The 21046-nt window shown below is 35.0% G+C and overlaps 3 protein-coding genes and 1 long non-coding RNA gene across 7 annotated transcripts in view; all 4 read right to left on the bottom strand.

The window, feature by feature from the left end:
- Nucleotides 1–11209, bottom strand: part of LOC109362486 — a 19826-nt gene extending 8617 nt beyond the window's left edge. Inside the window, exons 1-2 of the long non-coding RNA XR_002109408.1 lie at nucleotides 11196–11209; nucleotides 10810–10811 (exon numbers count right to left, since the gene is read on the bottom strand). This is a non-coding gene — a long non-coding RNA (uncharacterized LOC109362486). The remainder of the gene's footprint in view (nucleotides 1–10809; nucleotides 10812–11195) is intronic.
- On the bottom strand, nucleotides 132–1216 carry LOC109362485 (ethylene-responsive transcription factor ERF017-like). Its single transcript, XM_019608307.1, has one exon. It carries the CDS (start codon nucleotides 1096–1098, stop codon nucleotides 466–468), a length of 633 nt encoding a protein of 210 aa, XP_019463852.1. The 5' UTR covers nucleotides 1099–1216; the 3' UTR covers nucleotides 132–465.
- LOC109362482 (auxin response factor 19-like) lies at nucleotides 3841–11144 on the bottom strand. 4 transcript variants are annotated; one of them, XM_019608299.1, is made up of 14 exons: nucleotides 10595–11144; nucleotides 10513–10563; nucleotides 9506–9618; nucleotides 9320–9415; nucleotides 8938–8994; nucleotides 8651–8806; nucleotides 8453–8537; nucleotides 8206–8296; nucleotides 7954–8118; nucleotides 7662–7857; nucleotides 7203–7341; nucleotides 4970–6873; nucleotides 4467–4657; nucleotides 3841–4351 (listed from the first exon to the last, which is right to left on the bottom strand). In XM_019608299.1, the coding sequence occupies exons 2-14, from the start codon at nucleotides 10553–10555 to the stop codon at nucleotides 4171–4173; spliced, it is 3417 nt and encodes a 1138-aa protein (XP_019463844.1). In that variant the 5' UTR covers nucleotides 10556–10563; nucleotides 10595–11144; the 3' UTR covers nucleotides 3841–4170. The 4 variants fall into 4 exon arrangements, with proteins under 4 accessions (XP_019463844.1, XP_019463845.1, XP_019463846.1 ...); XM_019608300.1 differs by having other exon boundaries at nucleotides 9506–9615; XM_019608301.1 differs by lacking the exons at nucleotides 10513–10563; nucleotides 10595–11144 and adding an exon at nucleotides 9896–10260 and having other exon boundaries at nucleotides 9506–9615.
- On the bottom strand, nucleotides 18969–19973 carry LOC109361929. The gene has a single exon (XM_019607455.1). The coding sequence runs from the start codon at nucleotides 19971–19973 to the stop codon at nucleotides 18969–18971; it is 1005 nt and encodes a 334-aa protein (XP_019463000.1).

Raw genomic sequence — 21046 nt, 5'->3', positions numbered from 1 at the left:
GGCGTACTCAACATAAATACAAGAGTCAACATTAAAGGTTGTTGCTGCTTTGATTATATTCGACTCACATTTGCTTATAATAATTTCTACATACTTATGTGAGTCTGAATGTGCACATTATTTCTAATAACGAAAGTTTGTCACGTTAGATAATAAGGATGCAAATACAGACCAAATAGGATGTGTTAAATCTTATTCACCCAAGGATTTATATAAGATCTAAATTTCATTCCGATGAAACCCAAAAAATTACAATATTGGTTGGCAAAACAACTTTATAATGTTTGTTGTTGACGATTGCATTTACTCATCACTCTGGTCAAATACAGAGATTAGTTTAATTTAACCTCTTGCCTATGTAAAAAAATGACAAGTCCAAACCCGAATTAATTCCCGGGTTATCAACGAATCATGACGGTTCCGGAAATAATAAAACTATCCGAAACCTTGATCCTCATCTATTCCTTAGAAATTCCACAAAAAAGAGTCCTCAACTATAAACCCATCAATGTTTTCTTCTCCATAATAATTAACACTCTCCATTTCAGGAACATAGTACTCACCACTGAAATCATCGAAACCCGGGAACATCCCATAATCGGTTACAAAATTACCCGACCCGATTGGTGCCATCAAATCTGGAAACAAATCGTTAACGGTGACGTCACTGTCCGTTTGAACATTCCCTTCTGAAAAACAAGGGGAAGGTGACTCCGTATGCAACAACATTGTCTCCACCGAAGAACATTCCACGTGAGATTCAGATTTATCGGGTCGACCCGAATTTCTCACATGGGGCTCCGAATTTGCAAAACTGGCTGCGGCAGCTTGAATTTGAGTGGGCGTCATGGAGTTGCCGCCGGCGATGTTAGGTGGGTCATCAGGGAAATTAAACCTAGCGTTTCGGCCACGTAAGCAGAAGGTGGCAGCGTCGAAAGCACGCGCGGCCTTGACGGCGGAGTCAAAGGAACCCAACCAAATTCTCTGGCGGCTATTGGGTAGTCTTATTTCAGATACCCATTTGCCCCATTTCCTCTTTCGAATTCCCTTGAACTGAAAACTTTGTTCCTTCGTATTTTCATTGTTTGGTTTCACCATTTTTGGGTATGTTCTTTTTTTAATACCTGACAGTTACAGTCGCATGTAACAAATGAAAGAACAAAAAAGAATGTTTTATGAAATTGTTTTTGTTGGTTCTTCTTGGTTGGGGATATAGTTTGCGGCTCTATATATGTGTGTGGAATGTGGAAAGGTGTGAGAGTAAGTGAGTACGGATTTGTGCTCAAGCGAGTAAACAAGTTGGACTCGCTATCAACGGTCAACACTCTCCAGGCGCGTCACTAAACATCTAATCTGGTTCCTACACGTGGCACTCATGGCTTGTCCCCACGCGTTCTCACATTTTCGTAAATTATCTCATAAATTATTAGACAATCCAACCTCATACTCACAGTCATCTCATTTCAAGGAGTGTAAATCATATTAGATCCTTAAGATTGATGATTTTATTATTGGAAGTGACCTTTGTAGGAAACAATAACCATAGACTTTGAAATGTATTAATTTCTTACCAAAAAATATAAGAATATTTTTTAGTATTACACAAAAAAATCACATCCACTTATTTCACATGAATTTACTTAAGTGATTAATATATTCTTCCACCTTTTTGATGTGTACTGTCTCTCTCAACACGTATTATTTTATAGATTAAATTAATAACCTTTGAATAAGGATCTAGTGCGATTTTACCCTACTAAATAAATACAGTGAAGTAGGTTAAATAACAAAGTTTTGATTCATAAAAATAACATATTTGGTCAGCGGATATATTCATGTACACGAAATGTACCTTTTATGTTATATTGGACCACGTGCGTCTTTTATTCCACGTGAACTTAATACTTGCATTGGAAAATTGCATGTTGATGCAACTGTGAGAAATATTTGAAGGGCATTTTGACTTCTAATTTTCAAGTTTGACGTAAGCAATATAGGAAAAAAATCAGTTTCCCGATCTAAATAGATAGAGACTGGTTTCTTTTGGGAAAGTGATTACTGTTTTCACTTAAATTTCCTGCCAATTAATTAAGTAGAAGTTTTATTTTCTTCTGAAATATGTGAATTACCCTGCAATATTTTGTTGCTTTAGGCGTGTGGATTGTGCTAGTTGTTTTAATTCTTGTTTATTAGCTGAAAGTTTAGATGTTTTTATGATTAGGTATGTGTGTTTTGTTTGATCAGAGTATCTGTGAGGAGAGTCCATAATTTTGATTTTGATTTTGCAGGTAGAGCCTTTCTTGACTGGAAATCTGCCTCCTGGTTTTGATCCGAGTACATGCCGCAGTTTATTTTACTTTATTTTTATTTAAAGAAATCTATTTCTAAGCTATCATTTATTTATTCTGATTTAGTCATTTTTCCTACTCTAGCTTCTTGAAGTGAATGATTGACTTAATTGCCTCTCAGATAATCTTCTTGTATGAAATGTTTGTGAATTTTCCTATTTGTTTTTGTTTTCATAGTTGGCAGATTCAATACCTTTTGTGTATTCTTCTCGTCTCATCTCAAATCTCAATCGTCATGATCTGCTTTTTATATTGTCATCTGCATTCCTCTTATGGCTTTGTGGACTACTTTGATTCCCATTCAACTGCATTTGCCATTGTAACTCTCAATGGCAGATTAATGTATGTACAAGTTTTAATTTGTTCTGATACAACTGTTTGTAGTTATATAGTTTATAGTTTATCATGCTGTCTGCAGTTTTGTGCAGTATGTGGTAACTGGGCTTATGCTACAAGCCAGAGAGAAGATACATCAGGTTATACTTTTGCTAACCCATTACTTTCAACTGTAAGTATTGGTCTAGTATCCATGTGTGCCTAATAAGTACCAAAATTGGTGCATACTTGGTAAAGATACCACACCCATTTTGGAGTACCCATGCATAATAACTTGCTTTGGTGGGCAGAAAAATACACTCATTACACTTCAACAGATACTTGTTATTAATGTATTTCCTAGTGTCAGTTTAAGATGAATACTTTTGTTGTGGAGTAACAGTTTTCCAATAAATCTTGCTAGATCAGTGGATAATAATCTTTGTACTGCACTTTTGATGTTAGAAGTGATAGCAGTTGGTCCAGGTCCTATGGATGAGGAAGGCAATAAAACACCATTGTTCGTTACAACAGGGAATACAGTTTTGTACTCCAAATATGATGGTCTTGTCTACATTAAGGTCTTTAGATGTCATTGCTCTCCTCTCATAGGGACAACTTGTTTTTTTTTGTTTTGTGACATAAATTCTTATGTCTTCATCTTGAGGGAAATGAATCAGTATCTTTGACTGCAATGACAACACTTGAAATGTAGTTGATTGCAAGTCAATATACTGAGTTTAACTCACCTTTTGAGCTATGGATTTTACCTTTCTTCATCACCCACCATTCAGGACTTGGCATGTGTGCTAAATGTTTTGCGAGTAATGAAAGTAGAAAAAAAAATCTCCATCGATTCCAAGAACAAGAAAGTAAAGGAAAGAAGATGCCTGAGTCCAATTTATCATTTCTAAGTGGGAAAGAACAAGTAGGCATTTGACATTAAAAAAAGGATTTTTTTTTTATATCCCTATATTTTTTTTGACCCGAGAATGTGTCAATAATTTTAAGTATTAATTTAAACTTTATTTTCAGTTCATGATCTTGTATTTATCCAAAGTTATAAGTTGATTATTTTCTAAAGTTTAACTATCACTAATGTGTATCGCCAATGACTGCATTTTAGTGCTTAAACTATTCACTTTGTATGAAAGGTTGAATTGACATCCATTCTGGATTGTCTCGGTCATCACTTAGACAATTCATCTAACTTCCTTACATAACTCTAACCATCACAACATTTAGAGGGATAAGTAAAGATTGATCTCTATATACTACCTGGCCTATACTACTGTTACTGTAGGATCTGTGACATTAATAGTAAAGGAGCACACCCTTGATACATCAAAGGGTCTAAACTTCTCACTTGTCCTCTACAATACCCTCTTCAACTGCATCATTTGCAATGAATATATCTCCTTTCCATTTGTGATATAACAGAGTAGAAGCACCACCCAGAAGTTTTAAAAAGTTAAGTTGGTCCTCCAAGTTGTCTCTGATGAAATCCTTATCTGTTAAATGAGGCAGCAGAGTTATCATCATACTGTCCCCTCCATGCATTGCCACTGTCTGTCCCACTAGAAGCTTGATTGGGGATTGGAACATTACCTAAATCCCCATCTAAGTTCATTTGCTGCACCTCAGTAGATGAGAATATCTTTATGCTCTGGACACAGCTTACAAATTCTCTGCAAGGAATCATAAATTGAATAAGGTCGAGAAAATAAACCAGAATGACTGAAGAAGTGTAGTATATCGGCATTGTCTAATGCCAACAATAATTACAAGGAATTAACTACTTACTCCCAAGGATCATCACCAACAAGCAGAATGTCACTTTCATGATCCACATATACTAGTTTCCACTCAGTCCGATGAGGATCTTCTAGCTGCCCTTCAATCCCAAACATACGAGCCAAATCATACCGCAGTTCATCATATCCCTTGTAACGCGTGACATCAATACATCTTCCAACAGAGCCACGCTTTTGCACCTGCAAAATTTGGAAGAAGTATTAAGCATTTGAATAACTTCTAGAAGAAATTATAAGTTGCCAGGGGTCGTGCTTAGAATCTCAGACAATCCACAATTCTACATCTATGGACCATGCTGGCATATATTGGAAATAGATCCTATAGAGTACATTTAACGTATGACCAACTACAGTATAAAGAGAGAGAAATCCCTATGGTGTTGAATTTGCATAGCATGCCTATAAATACAATGCATTGAACATTGAGGCACATATCATTGCAGTAAATATACCAAATCTGTATAGATTTGCAACTGTCAAAAAATGACAAACCTTGGTATATGTTCGCACTCGTTGAGTCTGGCTAGCCCGCACGCTATTATTCAAAACCCCAATATCATTTATGCCAACATCACTTGAGCAAGCTGGATTAAAAGACACATTTGGCAATCCAAACGACTGTGAGCTGATGTCAGCAGTGGACAGCTCAGTTTTAATGTCCCGTGGAGCACCACCATAATTAGCCAACAAATATTGAAGATCTCCTTGAGAGTCTGACCCTTTTAAAAGCATTGTATCAGATGCTAGTACATCAAGATTAGAATCAAATGGTAGATTGTTTCTAGGGTGTGATTGGATATCCCCATCAATGAAGAAGTTGGGAAGTGGTAGGTTTTCCTGGACACTACCAGGACCAAGACAGTAAGATGTTCCAGAAGAAGAAGCTTCCAGATGATCAGTAATTGTCCCTTTATGTTTAGTCTGGTCAGGTCCATTTACACTGGAGAACTCATGTTTAATCTGCATGTCAGACTTACTGTAAAGCTCCTGTATCAGATTACATGTGGGATCAACTACCAAACTCCCCCCGAATGTAGCTGACACTTGATGATTTCTTTTCAGGAGGCTTGATGGAGATATCTGGCAGTTATTCGTAGACGGCGAGGTTGAGCATGATGGGGCATCTCCATCTGTGAGAGTAGAGGGAGCTCTAGTGATTGTCAGGGCTTTCTGTGTATTTTGGATTTGGTTGACAGGCAGCTGCTTTGATTGCATAAGAGCTGAAGAAGAAGTGAAGTTATTGCTGTTGAGAGGCTTCTTTGTTGGTAATGCATTATTACCCATGCCAAGCTGTTGAGGCTCATGCCGAGATAGATTTTGTTGTGGTAATTGCTGGTTTTGTTGGTGAGTATTTTGTTGCTGTAGAAGCTGAGATTGCAAAAGTGGGCTAGACATAGAAAGAAGATGCTGATGCTGTTGTTGCTGCTGCTGCTGCCATTTCTGTAGAAACTGTAGCTGTACTTGTTTCTCTGAAGGGTTCTGTAGTGACATTTGAGTCATTTGTGGTTGCTGAATCACCCTCTGTGACAGTGTTTGTTGCAGTAACTGAAGTGGAGACTGTTGAAGCTGTGTCTGTTGCTGCTGCCTTTGTAAGAGACTTGCTTGCTGGTCTATCTGTTGCTGAGATTGTGAGTCTTGTGGTAGGGTTGGCAGTGGGAATGTATTCTTACTAGCCGATTGGATACTTTGCTGGGGTGGGATATCTCCTGAAAGTAATTGCTGTTGCTGAAGCTGAGAGTAGGCTACCGGTTGTGGTACAAACTGATTTGTATTCTGGTTAGAAGAAACTGTGCCATTATTCACAATAGCATGTTGATACGACTGTGGCTGCTGTCCTAATTTCTGAGGTAGTTGGGGCTGTTGTTGCTGGAGTAATGGCATGTTTTGTGGTTCAGGAAGCTGTTGTTGTGTCTGCTGCTGGAGTTGGTTTACTGGCGTTTGCAACAATGATTGCAGCTGTTGCTGTTGCGAATTCTGCAGCAGCAGCTGCTGCTGTTGTTCAAGTTGTTGGTGCAGCTGTTGCTGCTTCTGCTGATGCAGCTGTTGTTGCTGCTGCAGCTGAGGCCATGAAGTTGGGGACTGTTGCGATTGGTTGATTTGATTTGGAAAATTGGATTTGTTAAGCTGAAGATTTGGTGCAGAGAGGGCAGGAGCTTGAAAACTCAATAACTTGGATGGGTTATCAGTTCCAAGGTTATTGTGCATAGTATTAGGTGAAAGCATAGCGGGGAAAAATCCTGGTTGAGCAGCAGAGAATTGATTATTCTGCTGCATGCTCATCCACTGGACTAAACTCAAACCAGGATAGACTGAATTTGAGGGATCATTCATGCCAAAGTCTTCTCCAAGCCAGGGCATCACTCTCTTGAAAGCATTTTCTATATCAGACCCATCATCTGCAAAATCAATCGCTAGGATGAACAGGGACCATTTATCAATCTGCAAAAGAACATTCTAATAGATCTAAATTCTAAACTAAAATTCGAAAGCACACAGCTTCTTTACTCTATCATATATCCACGTAGAAACTCATTAGTATTGAATGTCCCACACCAGATATATGTAAATGAAATGACATATTCTGTAAGATGAATCTGTTTACAGAAGATAAAGAATAATCTAAAGAGTTTCTGTTAAACAGTGAGTGAACAATAGATAATCAAAGAAGGCCAGCCAGTAATCTTTGAATGGAATCTGAAGTACGAAGGGCAGGGAGGGTTCCAACCTGACATTCCTGGTTGCCTGGGGAACCTGGACCTTAAAAATTGAGGTGGGCAAATGTAGAAAGGAGATACTACTGGCTCAATTTCCCAAAGCGAAACTCTGCTTGGGCGTTCACCAGCTGTTGATTCATCCCATCCAACCTATCAATAGTTCAAAAAATTACTCCCTCAATAACCATAGTATTACAACGCGGACACACGGGACAAAACACAAGGCTTAAGGCACATAGTATTGCAAAGCAGGACATACAGGGGACAAAACACATGAGATACTTAACTATGGGAAGATAAAAAAATTATGCTAAATTATGAAGCAGTCTATAGAAACCATAACTGCCACAAAAATATTCATACTAATTCCATAAAATAGGAAATAGAGTCAAATCAGTTACTATGACAATATCTAATAATTCATACAATGCATCTATCTCCATAAGAAAAGATACATGGTTTAGTAATACCTGAAGATTGCGCCACTGTGAACTTTTCCATCGGACAGGATCCAAGTCACTGACCCCAGTGATTGTACCCATGTATCTTCGCACTCCTGATTCCTCGGTCTCAAACATCATTCTAAATCTCATTCCGAGTGAAACTTGAGTGTACATGGCTTTGTTATACTTGGCAAATGGAATAACAAATTCAGAGGCGCTGGCCCTGATAAATACACCAGTTTCTGTAAGAGGCTATCACAAATATTCTATGGATGCCGTTTCATGTCATCACAATACATAGCTACACTCCGAATAGTACCTTGGATTGTAAAATATAGTAAATGGGCTGTTATTTGCAGCAGCATTTGCTGCAGCAGCAAGAATACCAATATGCATGCTGTCACTGGATATTACCGATGAAGACAGTGCTGGCTGTTGTCTGTTAGCTCGCCTTAAACCTAAAAGAAGGTTCTGTCTTTCATCTCTAAAATCACAACAACAAAAAACATTGACTCAGAAACATGAGGTCAAATATTCCTGAAATGTCAACATAATAAGTATGTGTTCATACCTGATAAAAAGAACAGAATCTCCAGCAAACAGTCTTTTTGTGCTGACAAATACACTCCATCCAGTAGTCAATAGGTGCCTCTTGGGTTGTCCTGTAAAAATGAGATAAGATCACTCGTGAGATAATATATGCCTTGGTGGTTTAGAAAACACAGGATTTTAAATGTGCATCATAAGCCATATACCAGTGTAAAAATGTTAATATATTAAAGGAAGAAGGCAATTGAGGATATGCAAAGTGGCAATACCGCGATAAATATGTCTAAATGCCCATGTGGTGTCATGCAAATCTTTGGCAACAAGCTCCTGAGCAGGAGGTTGCATTGAATAATCCTATCAAACACACTTTTAGCCAGCATACACAGGGAAAACACAAATGTATCACATAAAAATCTTGCAATTCTTGCTGCAAAGAATCATGAAAAATAAAAATGTTGTACACGCACCAGAGGAGGGAATATTTTCTCAGCTGCCCTACGAGGCACGGAAAATCCACCATGAGTGCTTGTGTCACTAGCTGTAAGAGTTGTGCAAAAGAATTCAGTAGGCTGTCGGCTTTGTTTGAGACCCATGTCTGATGCCAGTATTGCTTCATTGTCATACTGTAGAACAGGCAAATCAAACAGTCTCTGATATTGTTACACATCATTTTTTGGCTTGATGAGATTATGGACAAGGTGAGAAATAAATCCATGATATATAAGAACATTTTCAGATTGAACAGAAAACCTACTTTGTTTATAGTTTGAAGGGTCATCTGTGCATAAACCTCGTCAGTTTCAGGATCAGCCTGATCCAAAATACACGATAATATCAGCATATATGTATGTATTCCATACAGAAAATTGTAGAACTATTATATCAAATGTTTTAGAATACAGATATACTGTTCAACAGAAGATTTATAAGAATTCAAGTGTCGCTGAAGACAACTAACATAATATACAATAAAGATATGTCATCCAAAGATGTGAACATTTTTTCTTTACAAAAAACACATTCCTAAACTAGTTCATCCGTATGACTAGACATGATCCAAATATGTTAGAAATAAGTTGACGATTTGGTATGTACAAAAGAAAAATAAATCTCAGTATAGAGGAAATTGCACATACATGCAAGGCAACATTTTGAAGCCTGCAAATCAACTTGGATTGAAGGTCAGGGTAACTGGGAATGAAGTCGGTCTGCTTTTGCATGGAAGCCGCAACCTGAAGATTATAGTAGGAAGTCAAAAAGAAACTTCTATCAGCAACCGAGATAAAAAGCAGGATCACAGAATAATGGCATTAGATACATACTTGTTCACTGTGTCCTTGAGGGAAGTAAACCACAAGACTTCCAACAGGAGGCAAAGAAACCAAAGGTCCGGCACAAGCATGCCACAACTCTGAATTGATGGTCTTCCTTTCTACTGTTATTGAAATGGACATTATGTTACTTTATTGAACAGAAATATACAAATATTAAAAGGTAAAAAAAAAACTCTTCAATTTTTTCAATGCTTTTGAGTGAGTATATACTTGGAAACAAAGATGAACAACAACAACCAAGCCTTTATCCCACTAGGTAGATTTTTTTTGTTTTTGTTTGGAAACAAAGATGAAAAGGAGGAAAATCTATAATTGATGTTTTATATAACACAGCCATTTCAACAAGCTTTTAGAGCTCAAAGAAACACAAAATTTCACATCAGGCATGAGCTTAAATGGTCCTTTCCAAGTTAAAGTATACTTTAATCCAACTGCAGATGACATAAGTGCAAATAGATTTTGGGAGGTTTCTAGTAGCTAACACATATTTGTACTTGCCACAAAGCAATTTTAGTGCTAGAAGCAAAGGAACAGATCTTGCATATCGTTTTCTTCTCTTTATCCTTCTGATATTGTTATCATTAGACTCATTACACATAAAGAACATACTTCAGAACCAGCAATTCACCATTTTCTCACAATTGTGCCATACTAATTCTATATGCCAAAACAACCCAAGAGGCCAAGACTTCCCAAAAAATTGTAAGTAAACCACACAGAACTTATCAAAAAGCACATCAAAGCAAGTCATTCAGTCCAGGGATAAAAAAGACCTCATATGGAGAAGAAGGCCAGCTAAACTAGTCTAAGAAAATTAATCAAAAGATAAGCATGCTATATGGTTCACTTTATTCCATCTATAATGTTATTAAATCAATACAAAAACATAAAGGCACCCTTTTCCATGAAAAACACCATCCCCAGAGTCTCTGAGCAGGGTTAGAGTTTGATGAGAGAGAGAATAATGAGACAATTAACCATGAGAGAAAACCCACCTTCAACTGAATTAGGCAAATAACCATTTGATGGAGCCTTCATTATGGAAAAAAATGACCCAAACAAATTCAAATCCAGAAACAAAGATTTAACCTTGTTTGTTCCCCAAGTTTTTATTTTTTCACAAGAAGACAATGCTAACTGCTGAACCCATGGTCCAATAGTAGAAATAGCAGTGTGCCCAGAAAGGTACAAGGAGTTGAAGAATCTCCCAATAGTGATAGTTGCAATAAAGTTGTGGAATCAACAAAAAAAACTGAGCCTTTTCTCTGAAATGCAACTTAACTACTAGCTACTTCTCCTCCACACATAAAAATCTCATTTATGTCAGTGCTAAATCACAAACAGGAGTAGTAGTAAATCATAGCAGTGGGATTGTTCTGATTAGAAGAATAGAACGCCAAAAGGCCCAAAAACAACACTTTCAATCATCAAAGAATGGAAAACAAGTGAAGCTGATTCATGAAATGGGAAGGTAGTACTCGTGTTTATGGGGAATGATGTAGCTGGGATCAAAGTAGAAGTTGAATATTTTATTATATAATTTTGTTTGTGTGAGAACAAAGACAAAATGAACATGAATGAAGTATACTTCCTAAATCACAATATCACACGCATGGTTAAAAATTAAAACGACTCATCTTGTAGTGACTCTAAGTAACAAACAACAAATACAATTAACTTAGCTTAATTATTACTATACCATAGTCTTGTTCAACATAATATTCTTCCTGATTATAAGGACTTGTGCCCCCAACTTCACTTCAGATTCCATTCAAAATTCGCATTTTGTGGTCCTTTGTACAATTCTGAGATTCTAAATTTAATATACTTACAGATCATATTTGCATTTTTTAACTTTTTAAATGATTCAAATGCTCAATTATTAATTTGTATTATGGAATTTAACAATTAGAGGGCAAATCAATCATATCATCATACATCTATTTTAAATATCAATTATATGAATTCAGACACGTGTACATTATTCTCCAAAAGAAAAATACTAGTTGTAATGGAAAAGAGGATTGATTGCTTTACGCGAATATAAACACAAGACATTTTTTACTTGCAGTTAATCTCAATGGTTAATCATTTAATTTAATAGAAAAGAAAATCACGAAAAGGAGAGAGTAGAATCTGGTGAAGTGAGAAAGAAAAGGAGAGGGGAAGCAGCACGCGAAGAAGTTGCAGCTTTTGTCGGTGCACCCAACTTCGACCACTGTGTATATTTCTGTTTCTAGTCTCAGCATCATTTCAACAGACTCCACTATTTACATCAACAGCTCACACGTGTTCCTTTTTTATTTTACTATTTTTATAATCTATTTATCTATTTATTCTGCTTCCTAAATCACAATATCCTTTTTTATTCTGCTTCTAGTCTCAGCACCCAACTTTGGAATGTTATCGTTCACACATATTACCATCTCCTTACCTTAAGCTCTTTGTCATGTTAATATTACACATGTAATTATTTCCTTAACTTTTTTCCCTCCAAAATATCCACATATTCTTATAGTGAATTCTCACACACTATATTCTTCTTCTACTATCTTACTATAAATATATGTGAGAATAGATTGTCCAAAGAATAGTTTATTTTCATAAAATGTATCTTTCATCTCTCTACTCTTATTTTATTTCAATTTACTTCTTACTTTTCTTCTCTATTATTATTTCAATTTACTTCTTAATCTTCTCTTCTTTTGAAACTCACCAATTATTTCTCCTACATTTTTTTCATTTTTATTAGATAGATCTAATATCTTCCATCATCAAACGATGTATGATTTTATAGTCATTTTATTATTCATGAATCGATCCAATGATGTTCATTGGTAGATATAATTGTATTTCATTTTTCACAAATCAAAGAGATAAAAGCCTTAAAAGAAGAAAAAAACTGATATAATTTTGAACATATTTCGATTCTCACAACTGTCATCCGGGTTTATCCACACATACTAAAGTTTTATATCTGATTCAAAACATGTATTTTTCAAATAGATAGGAGTTTCAGTGTTCAATCCATTTTCATCATTAGGTATTTTGATAAGTCATTTTATCATTTTTTGTTATGACTTTCTTCTATATTATTTGGAAGTTTCAAATTGTTTAATTTTCATATTTGTATATTCGATTTCGTCTAATGCAAAACTTCAGTGCTCTTATTTCGTTATTAATTTTGTCTAATTTATTTATTTGTAATGATTAATAATAATGTTACAAATATATGGTTGAAATTATGATGTTCTTTTCAAGGTGTGAAAGAACTTTGTCAATTTATGATCTTTAGCTGTAATGCATCCTTCATTTCTTGGGTTTGATATTTTTATGATTGATTTGTTTCTACTTTTAAATTTTACTTTTTCTTTTCTAGGAAGGGTACATGAATAATGAAGTGATGAATATTTTTTTTGTTTGCGAAGTTTAATAATGGGCTTTACCTTGTCTCGAGTTTGAGTAAGGAAGATATATGACATTCTCACCTTGAAGCATACAACTTCTATTTTTTTATTCTAGTTTACTTGTTTTTTATCCTTATAGTTAATCTACCATATTATGTGAATTTTCATTAAAAAAATTAAGACAAATCGTTTTCGAGAATACTTGAGGCCCGTAATTAACATGTTTTCCGCAGTAACTAGGACTATTTGAATGGAAGTGTCAAAATGAAATTTTGAAGTTGTTTTGAGTTTCAAAATGTCGTTTAGATTAATGCCACTCGAATGTACATGTTAGGTATATATGCACATGGGTGTGTCCATATAACGCCCACACAATTCATCATCAATGATTGCAAAGTAAGTTAAAAGAGCTTGAGTTTGGTATAGTTAATTTCTCTTTAATCAGACGTGACTTTAAAATTCAATTAATCAAAGGGTGATCTGGTCAAACAAGTTTCATCTTCAAGTATTTAATTTTTAACACCAACGAAAATAATTTTATGCATGAGATTTATTAGAATATATGAAAACATCTTATAATATTTTTGTTGGGAAATTCCTCATCTGTGTGATGTAAAATTGACACTTGCAGAAGCGGAAAATGGATAAAGAAAATAGAGAAGAGTGGAAGAATAACACCAAAAATTTTAACGTGAGAAAAACCTCATCAATGTGAGAAAGAAACAACCACGGGACCCAGTCCAGAAAATATCTACATTATAGAAAGTAGGATTACAATATTTGACTCTCTCTTATAAAGAGGATAACACTCAATCTCACCCAAAAAGATGGAAATACAAACTTTCTAGTATCTCACTAGGAATACAATTCTCAGACTATATGGATATAAACTCTTTCAGTGTTGTTTTTCTCACTTGCTTGTTGTATCTCTTCCTCACAAATCCCTTATATATATAGTGAAAGGGAGGAATGCTCCATCATAAAGACATAGTGAATGATTAATTGATGTCATATTTTTTAAGATACTTTGAAAAGTGATGCTCCAACTTTTTAAGTTAGACTTCATAATTCTCAAGACTCAATGAATAATTCCAAGACCTTGGAATAGCCATCATTGAATTATTCAATGGTTCATCTGCCAAGATTCATTGGTCTTACTTCCACATCAATTATGAAGGATTCTCAATAATCTTAAATCATATTATAAAGAATATTTAGATAATACATAAATATAGAGATAATATCTAATAATAATTATATATTAGATTTGTTTAAAGTATATCTTAAAAGATTTTTCAGAATTGATGTTACTTTATTTTGTAATTTGTTTTCTTAACTAATATGCGGTCTTATACTAGTATAAAAAGAGTTTCATGTTATGTCTTCTATATCAAAATATAATCACAATATTATTAATATAATTTACTATTCTGAATATTGATTTTTCTCTCTCAGATATCTAACCATTATAATTTCAATAAGATTAGTATTTGGCTAGAGAATGACTTGACATGCATATCTCTTTTATGGATCCAAAACCACCTTTGATAAACACTAGTTTATGTTGTCCTTGTGTGAGGTACGGTTATCGGTCTTTATGGATTTTGGTATTATTTCTTACATGATTAAGGTGACAACACATAGTGTTCCTTGCTGTTGATGGTTTTCCTAACTAGACACCAGCCTGGAATATTAATCATAAACTCATTCTTGATTATATAATAATGAAAATTGAGGCGTAGGGTTATCCGAAGAAAAAAATAATCAACCAAAATAAAGAGGTGAGAAATTACTTATTTTTCTTAGCACTATTTCTTTTATAAATTAAACTTGTTTTGAAATAAACAAAGTTAGGAGAATGAGCCACCAAAGTCGTTATCCAGGTGATTTTACAATATTTCCAAGGGGAGGGAAACTCCTCTCAAAATAATGGAGAGATATATTCTATTTTCTTCAAATTTTAAAGATGTTATAATAATTTTAATATAATTAATAGTATATATTTTTTTTCTCGATTACTAGAGAGGAATCTCATTATTCGAACATATAACTTGAAGTGCTTTGGTATTATCCACACAGTCAAGAGTAGCCACAATATTTTTCTCTTGTGGGTCCAATTTCACTAGGCAAATTAATGGCATCATTAAAAAGGTGGGGTTCAATCAATAACTTGTATTTCCTCCATCCAATAACTTGATGATAAAGACTATATATTTGGATGTGTTAAACCTTGGGCAATCTGTATTTGTGATTTTGTGTGTGAGAGAGCCACAAGCTTTTGTAATGTGAAAGAAATTTCTCCACAGTGAACAAGAAGAGGTAGGAAGAAGAATCAATAGTGAACAAATGAAAGAATGGAATTCAAGAAAAGAAAAGAAACTTTGATTTCTTATTGAATGATGCCTTAATTGCTTATTAATCAATCTATAAACCTGAGCCTACTCTATACTTATACAAGAAGAACTAAAAACAGAAAATAACAGACTTTCCTAAAAAGGAAATAAAACTAATTAACAGAAAACAGAATTTCAAAAATATGCTAAAAAGGAAAGTTCCCTAAATCAATCATTTTCAATCCATTCTTCAATTGCTTGAACCTTTGGGCTCTTTGAGCTAATAGAATCTTCATTCTTCACAGACCCCCTCAAACTAAGCGCATGGATATCAATGATGCCGAGTTTGGTAAAATTCTTGAGGAATGGAGAAGGAGATAATGATTTAGTAAAGATGTCAGCCAATTGAAGATAAGTGTGGATGGGAAGAAGATGTATTGTATTGTTAAGGACTCTTTCTCTAACAACATGACAATCCACATCAATATGCTTTGTTCTTTCATGAAAAATAGGATTTGTAGCTATGTGTAAGGCTGAGTTATTGTCACAAAAGATGCTAACAGGTCTGGAATGAGCTATGCCAAGATCTCTAAAGAGGAATAATAACCATTGAGCTTCACAAGCAGCCATGGCAAGTGCTCTGTATTCAACTTCTGAGGAAGATCGTGAAACAGTGTTATGTTTCTTGCTCTTCCAGGAGACCAAGGCACTGCCCAAAAAGAAGCACCAACCAGTAATTGATCTTCTTGTGTCAATGCATTTGGCCCAATCTGAATCAGAGTAACCTTGTATGGTTGTTGTGTTATTTGAAGAGAAGAAAATGCCTTGCCCTGGTGTGCTCTTTAGATATCTAAGCACTCTAATAGCAGCCTTGTAATGAAGATTAGTAGGTGAATCAAGAAATTGACTTAATGAACTAACAGCAAAAAATATATCAGGTCTAGTGTGAGTCAAGTATAGTAATTTTCCTAACAGACTTCTATAATTGGTTATGTCATTGAGAGGTGTACCTGATTTAGAATGAAGATTAGAGTTGTATTCCATAGGTGTACTTGCAGGTTTGGAACCTAGTAGACCAGTCTGTTCTAATAAGTCTAGAGTATACTTCCTTTGATAGAGGACAATACCTTGGTTAGATCTAGCAACTTCCATGCCAAGAAAAAACTTCAAACTGCCAAGATCTTTAATGTTGAAAGTGTTGTGTAAGATGGATTTGGTTTCAATTATTTCTTGTAAGTTATTACCTGTCACAATTAAATCATCAACATAAACCAAAATTGCAGTAAAATTATCTTTGATGCCTTTGGTAAAGAGAGAGTGGTCAGAGAAAGATTTCACATAACCCAGTTTTAGGAGAGTAGTGGTGAGTTTCTCATGCCATTGCCTGTTGGCTTGCTTCAAGCCATAAATGGATTTCTACAGTTTGCATACCATGGTTGGATCAGGGACAATGAGACCTGGTGGGGCCTTCATTTACACGATCTCCTTTAAGTCACCATGTAAGAAAGCTGTATTGATGTCAAGCTGATGCAAATGCCACTTATGCATAGCTGCCAAACAAATGAGCACCCTAATTGTTGTCATTTTGACTACTGGACTAAATGTGTCTTTGTAATCAATGCCTTCGGTTTGATTGAATCCCTTTGCCACTAGCCTAGCCTTGAATCTCTCTATAGACCCATCAGCATGATGTTTGATTTTGAAAACCCATTTGCAACCTATTGCCCTTTTGTCTTTAGGAAGATGAGACAGGGTCCAAGTGTTGTTTTTATTTAAGGCCTCAAGTTCACTGTCAATGGCTTCTCTCCAAGCAGGGTGTTTAATAGCATCAGTGAAGGAGTTGGGTGTTTGGTCAATGGATATGGATAGAGAGAAATTCTTGTGGCTTGTAGATAGGTTGTGGTAGCTAAGGTTCTCATCTATAGGATGCCTACTTTTTGTCTTGATAGGACTAGATTTGCTTAATAGGCTACAATGATAGTCCTTCAAATAACTAGGAGGTCCTCTAATTCTATGAGGCCTTGTAGGTTGTTGAGAGTTTTCACTGATATGGTGATCTGAATGTGTAACAGGTTGAAGAGAGTCAGGATATTGATGTTGGTTAGAGGGATTCAACTGTATTTCAGCTTGAGGTAGGGGCACTATGATGTCTTGGTTTTGTTGTGAGTAAGTGGCGCCATTAGTTGGTGTAGGGTCATTATGAGGGGCATATCTTGGTGCAGGGCAAGAAAAAATGTCTATCTGTTGTCTAGATTCATCATCACCACTGTTTTGGTTCTTAAAATGGTAGATATGTTCATAAAAGGCAGTGTTTCTGCTTATGAAGATCTCATTAGTGTTGATGTCAAGCAGAATGTAGCCTTTGGTTCCTTGCTTGAATCCCAAGAAGGCACATTTTCTGGATCTTGAATCAAACTTTTTCCTATGGTTAACCAAAGTGGAAGCAAAACAAAGACTACCAAAAGTCTTCAAGTTAGAAATATCAGGTAAAACATTATGCAATATCTCATAAGGGCACTTATTGTTAAGATAGAGACTTGGTTGCCTGTTTATTAGGTGTACAGCATATGCAATAGTAAAATTCCAAAAACATATAGGAACATTAGATTGAAAGACTAAGGATCTAGCAACACCAAGAATGTGTTGGTGTTTTCTCTCAACAACACCATTTTGTTTAGGTGTTTCAACACATGTCGTTTGGTGTTCAATACCTTTTTCAAGATAAAATTCTTTTAATATGAATTCTTGACCATTATCAGTCCTAATAGCCTTAATTTTGGATCCAAACTGAGTTTCAGCATAAGACACAAACCCTTTAACTAACAGACTTGTTTCACCTTTCTGTTTTATAAAAAAGATCCAAGTGAATCTTGATTCGTCATCCACTATGGTTAAGAAATATTTGTTCCCAAAAATGGATGGTGTAGAGATTGGTCCCCAATATCTATGTGAATAAGATCAAAACACTTATCAGTACTGGTTATGCTAGAATTGTAAGACAATCTCTTTTGTTTAGCTAAATGACAAACTTCACAAGGATCATTAGTCTTATTACACTTGATAATAGGAAAAACAGATTGCATAAGTTTCATTTTTCTATGAGATAGGTGCCCTAATCTATTATGCCACAAATTTCCATCATTGTAAGAAGTAAAAAGGTTCACATTGTGAGCTTTAGCAATGTGTTTGCTGAAAACAGTAAGAACATATAATCCTCTACTTAGCTTAGCTGCACCAATCATCTTTAAGGAGTGTAGGTCCTGAATTTCACAACGATTGTTTGAAAAGATCAAGGTGTAGCCTAAAGACTTGACAAGTTTAGAAACAGATATTAAGTTAAAGTTAAAACTAGGAACATATAAGACATCTGAAATGTACAAGATATCTGAAAAAATAATTGTCCTTGAGTAATCAACTGCTACTTTGTTACCATTAGGCAATGATATGGTAAGAGGATTGATCCTCTTGAAATCATGAAAGGCAGCAAGGGTGCAACAGACATGATCTGTTGCACCTGTGTCTAGAATCCATGTGATGGATTTGTGCATATTGTTAAGGTTGATATTACCTGAGGAGCCTGCTATTGAATTTGAAGTCATGCTGATTTGATTAGTTGTATGGATGGTTTGATTCATGGACTCTTGAATCATTGCCTTGAGAGCATTATGTGGAGCAGGTGTGAAAGCAGATCCAATATCTGATGCATCATTTTCAAAATCTTGTTTTAAACTCATCCTCTTGTTCATTGATTTTGCTATCTATTCCAGTGTAGCTATTGATATTAGTAGTAGTGTTGGAGAAGCTAGTAGGAAATCCATGCTTCTTGTAGCAAATGTCCTCTGTGTGACCTATCTTTTGACAGAAAGTGCATATCTTCTGTCCTCTTCCTCTTGAATTGCTTGTCATTCTTCCTTGAGTGTTGGACCTTCCACCTATTGGTCCTCTAAGGCCTCTACCTCTTCCTCTACCTCTTCCTCTTTGTCTTGTGTCATAGCTGTTGATACTAGATACAGGTGCTGAAAGGTTTTCAAGTGTCATTTGTCTTTCTTGTTGGATGAGGATGGATAATACATTATTGATTGGTGGCAAGGGCTGCATTAGCATTATCTGTGACCTTACAGCTGAAAATTGATCGTTGAGCCCTGCCAAGAAGCATATGATGTACTCATTTTCCCTATACTTCTTCATGACAGGAACCAATCTGCAATGACACTTTACTTCACACTCACACATAGGAATTGGTGTGTAGTCATCAAGTTGTTGCCATAGTCCCTTCATTTGTGTAAAGAACTTACCAACTGAGGAGCTTCTTTGCTTGATTGAATGCATCTGCCCAATGATTTGAGAAATCTTAAAGATATCTCCTTGATAGTATCTTTCTTTGAGATCTTTCCATATTTCTGCTGCTGAATCCATCCAAAGGATGGTTTGTACTATGGAGGGTTGCATGGATTGAATGAGCCAAGAAACAACAAGATTGTTGCATGTACTCCAAACAGGCTGCATCAAATCCGTTGGTGGTGGTCTGGGCAGAGATCCATTTATGAAACATAACTTGTTCTTGGTGTCAAGAGCAATTGTCATTGCTCTCGACCATTGGTGATAATTCTCACCATTTAGCAGGCTAGACACTAATATTGCTCCTGGATTTTCACTTGATGAGAGGTAGTAGGGACTTGAAGGATCAAGGATCGGGTTGACGATTTGGTTGGCCATCTAAGAAATCAGAGTGCAGGGAAGGATGTTGGCGATGAAGGAGGAAGAAAGCATATGAAGTCAGTGAGGAAGCTTGGTTGCGCAGCAGAGACAGCCTCAAAAGGGTGCTCTGATACCATGTGAAAGAAATTTCTCCATGGTGAGCAAGAAGAGGTAGGAAGAAGAAGCAATAGTGAACAAATGAAAGAATGGAATTCAAGAAAAGAAAAGAAACTTTGATTTCTTATTGAATAATGCCTTAATTGCTTATTAATCAATCTATAAACCTGAGCCTACTCTATACTTATACAAGAAGAACTAAAAACAGAAAATAAAAGATTTTCCTAAAAAGGAAATAAAACTAATTAACAGAAAACAGAATTCCAAAAATATGCTAAAAAGGAAAGTTCCCTAAATCAATCATTTTCAATCCATTCTTCAATTGCTTGAACCTTTGGGCTCTTTGAGCTAATAGAATCTTCATTCTTCACATGCAATGTGACACCTACCTGTCATAACAACTATAATGCACTGAAAAATCATATTGCTTGCATCTCTTAGAGGGTTGTGTGAAAGAATTTTAAAGGGAAAACACATAAGGAACTTTCCTTAGGTAAGCTACAAATGGAAAACAATACGAGCTGGTCTATTATCTTTATTGAAACTGCATTTCAATGAAGTTGTTTTCAATGACTTGAACTGCTGGTAGAACTTTGGACTACACTTTTTTAATCTAAATTCAAAATACTTTAATGTTTTTAATCTTTTATACAATTAATAATAAATTATATATTTGCATAACTTAAGTTAAAATACCCTATGCATAAGATGATACGTTTTAATATAATTTATTGTTTGTAAATCATCTCTTATTTTGAAAATACATTTTTTATATGTCTATATATATATATATATATATATATATATATATATATATATATATATATATATATATATATATATATATATATATATATATATATATATATATATATATATATATATATATATATATATATATATATATATATATATATATATATATATATATATATATATATATATATATATATATATATATATATATATATATA

The sequence above is a fragment of the Lupinus angustifolius genome, chromosome LG12 (genome assembly GCF_001865875.1).
Source record: "Lupinus angustifolius cultivar Tanjil chromosome LG12, LupAngTanjil_v1.0, whole genome shotgun sequence".
Lineage (NCBI taxonomy): Eukaryota > Viridiplantae > Streptophyta > Magnoliopsida > Fabales > Fabaceae > Lupinus > Lupinus angustifolius.
Note: the sequence above shows the minus strand (reverse complement) of the source record. Positions and strands in the feature narration are given on the sequence as shown.

Excerpts from the sequence above, each read along its gene's own strand:
- LOC109362482 (XM_019608299.1), bottom strand. The coding sequence starts at position 10,555 with ATGAAGGCTCCATCAAATGGTTATTTGCCTAATTCAGTTGAAG. Across the intron at positions 8,995-9,319 it reads TTCAAAATGTTGCCTTGCAT|GCTGATCCTGAAACTGACGA; the intron begins GTATGTGCAATT and ends ATTTTGGATCAG. Across the intron at positions 8,297-8,452 it reads ATTTAGACATATTTATCGCG|GACAACCCAAGAGGCACCTA; the intron begins GTATTGCCACTT and ends TCATTTTTACAG.
- LOC109361929 (XM_019607455.1), bottom strand. The coding sequence starts at position 19,973 with ATGGCCAACCAAATCGTCAACCCGATCCTTGATCCTTCAAGTCCCTAC.
- LOC109362485 (XM_019608307.1), bottom strand. The coding sequence starts at position 1,098 with ATGGTGAAACCAAACAATGAAAATACGAAGGAACAAAGTTTTCAGTTC.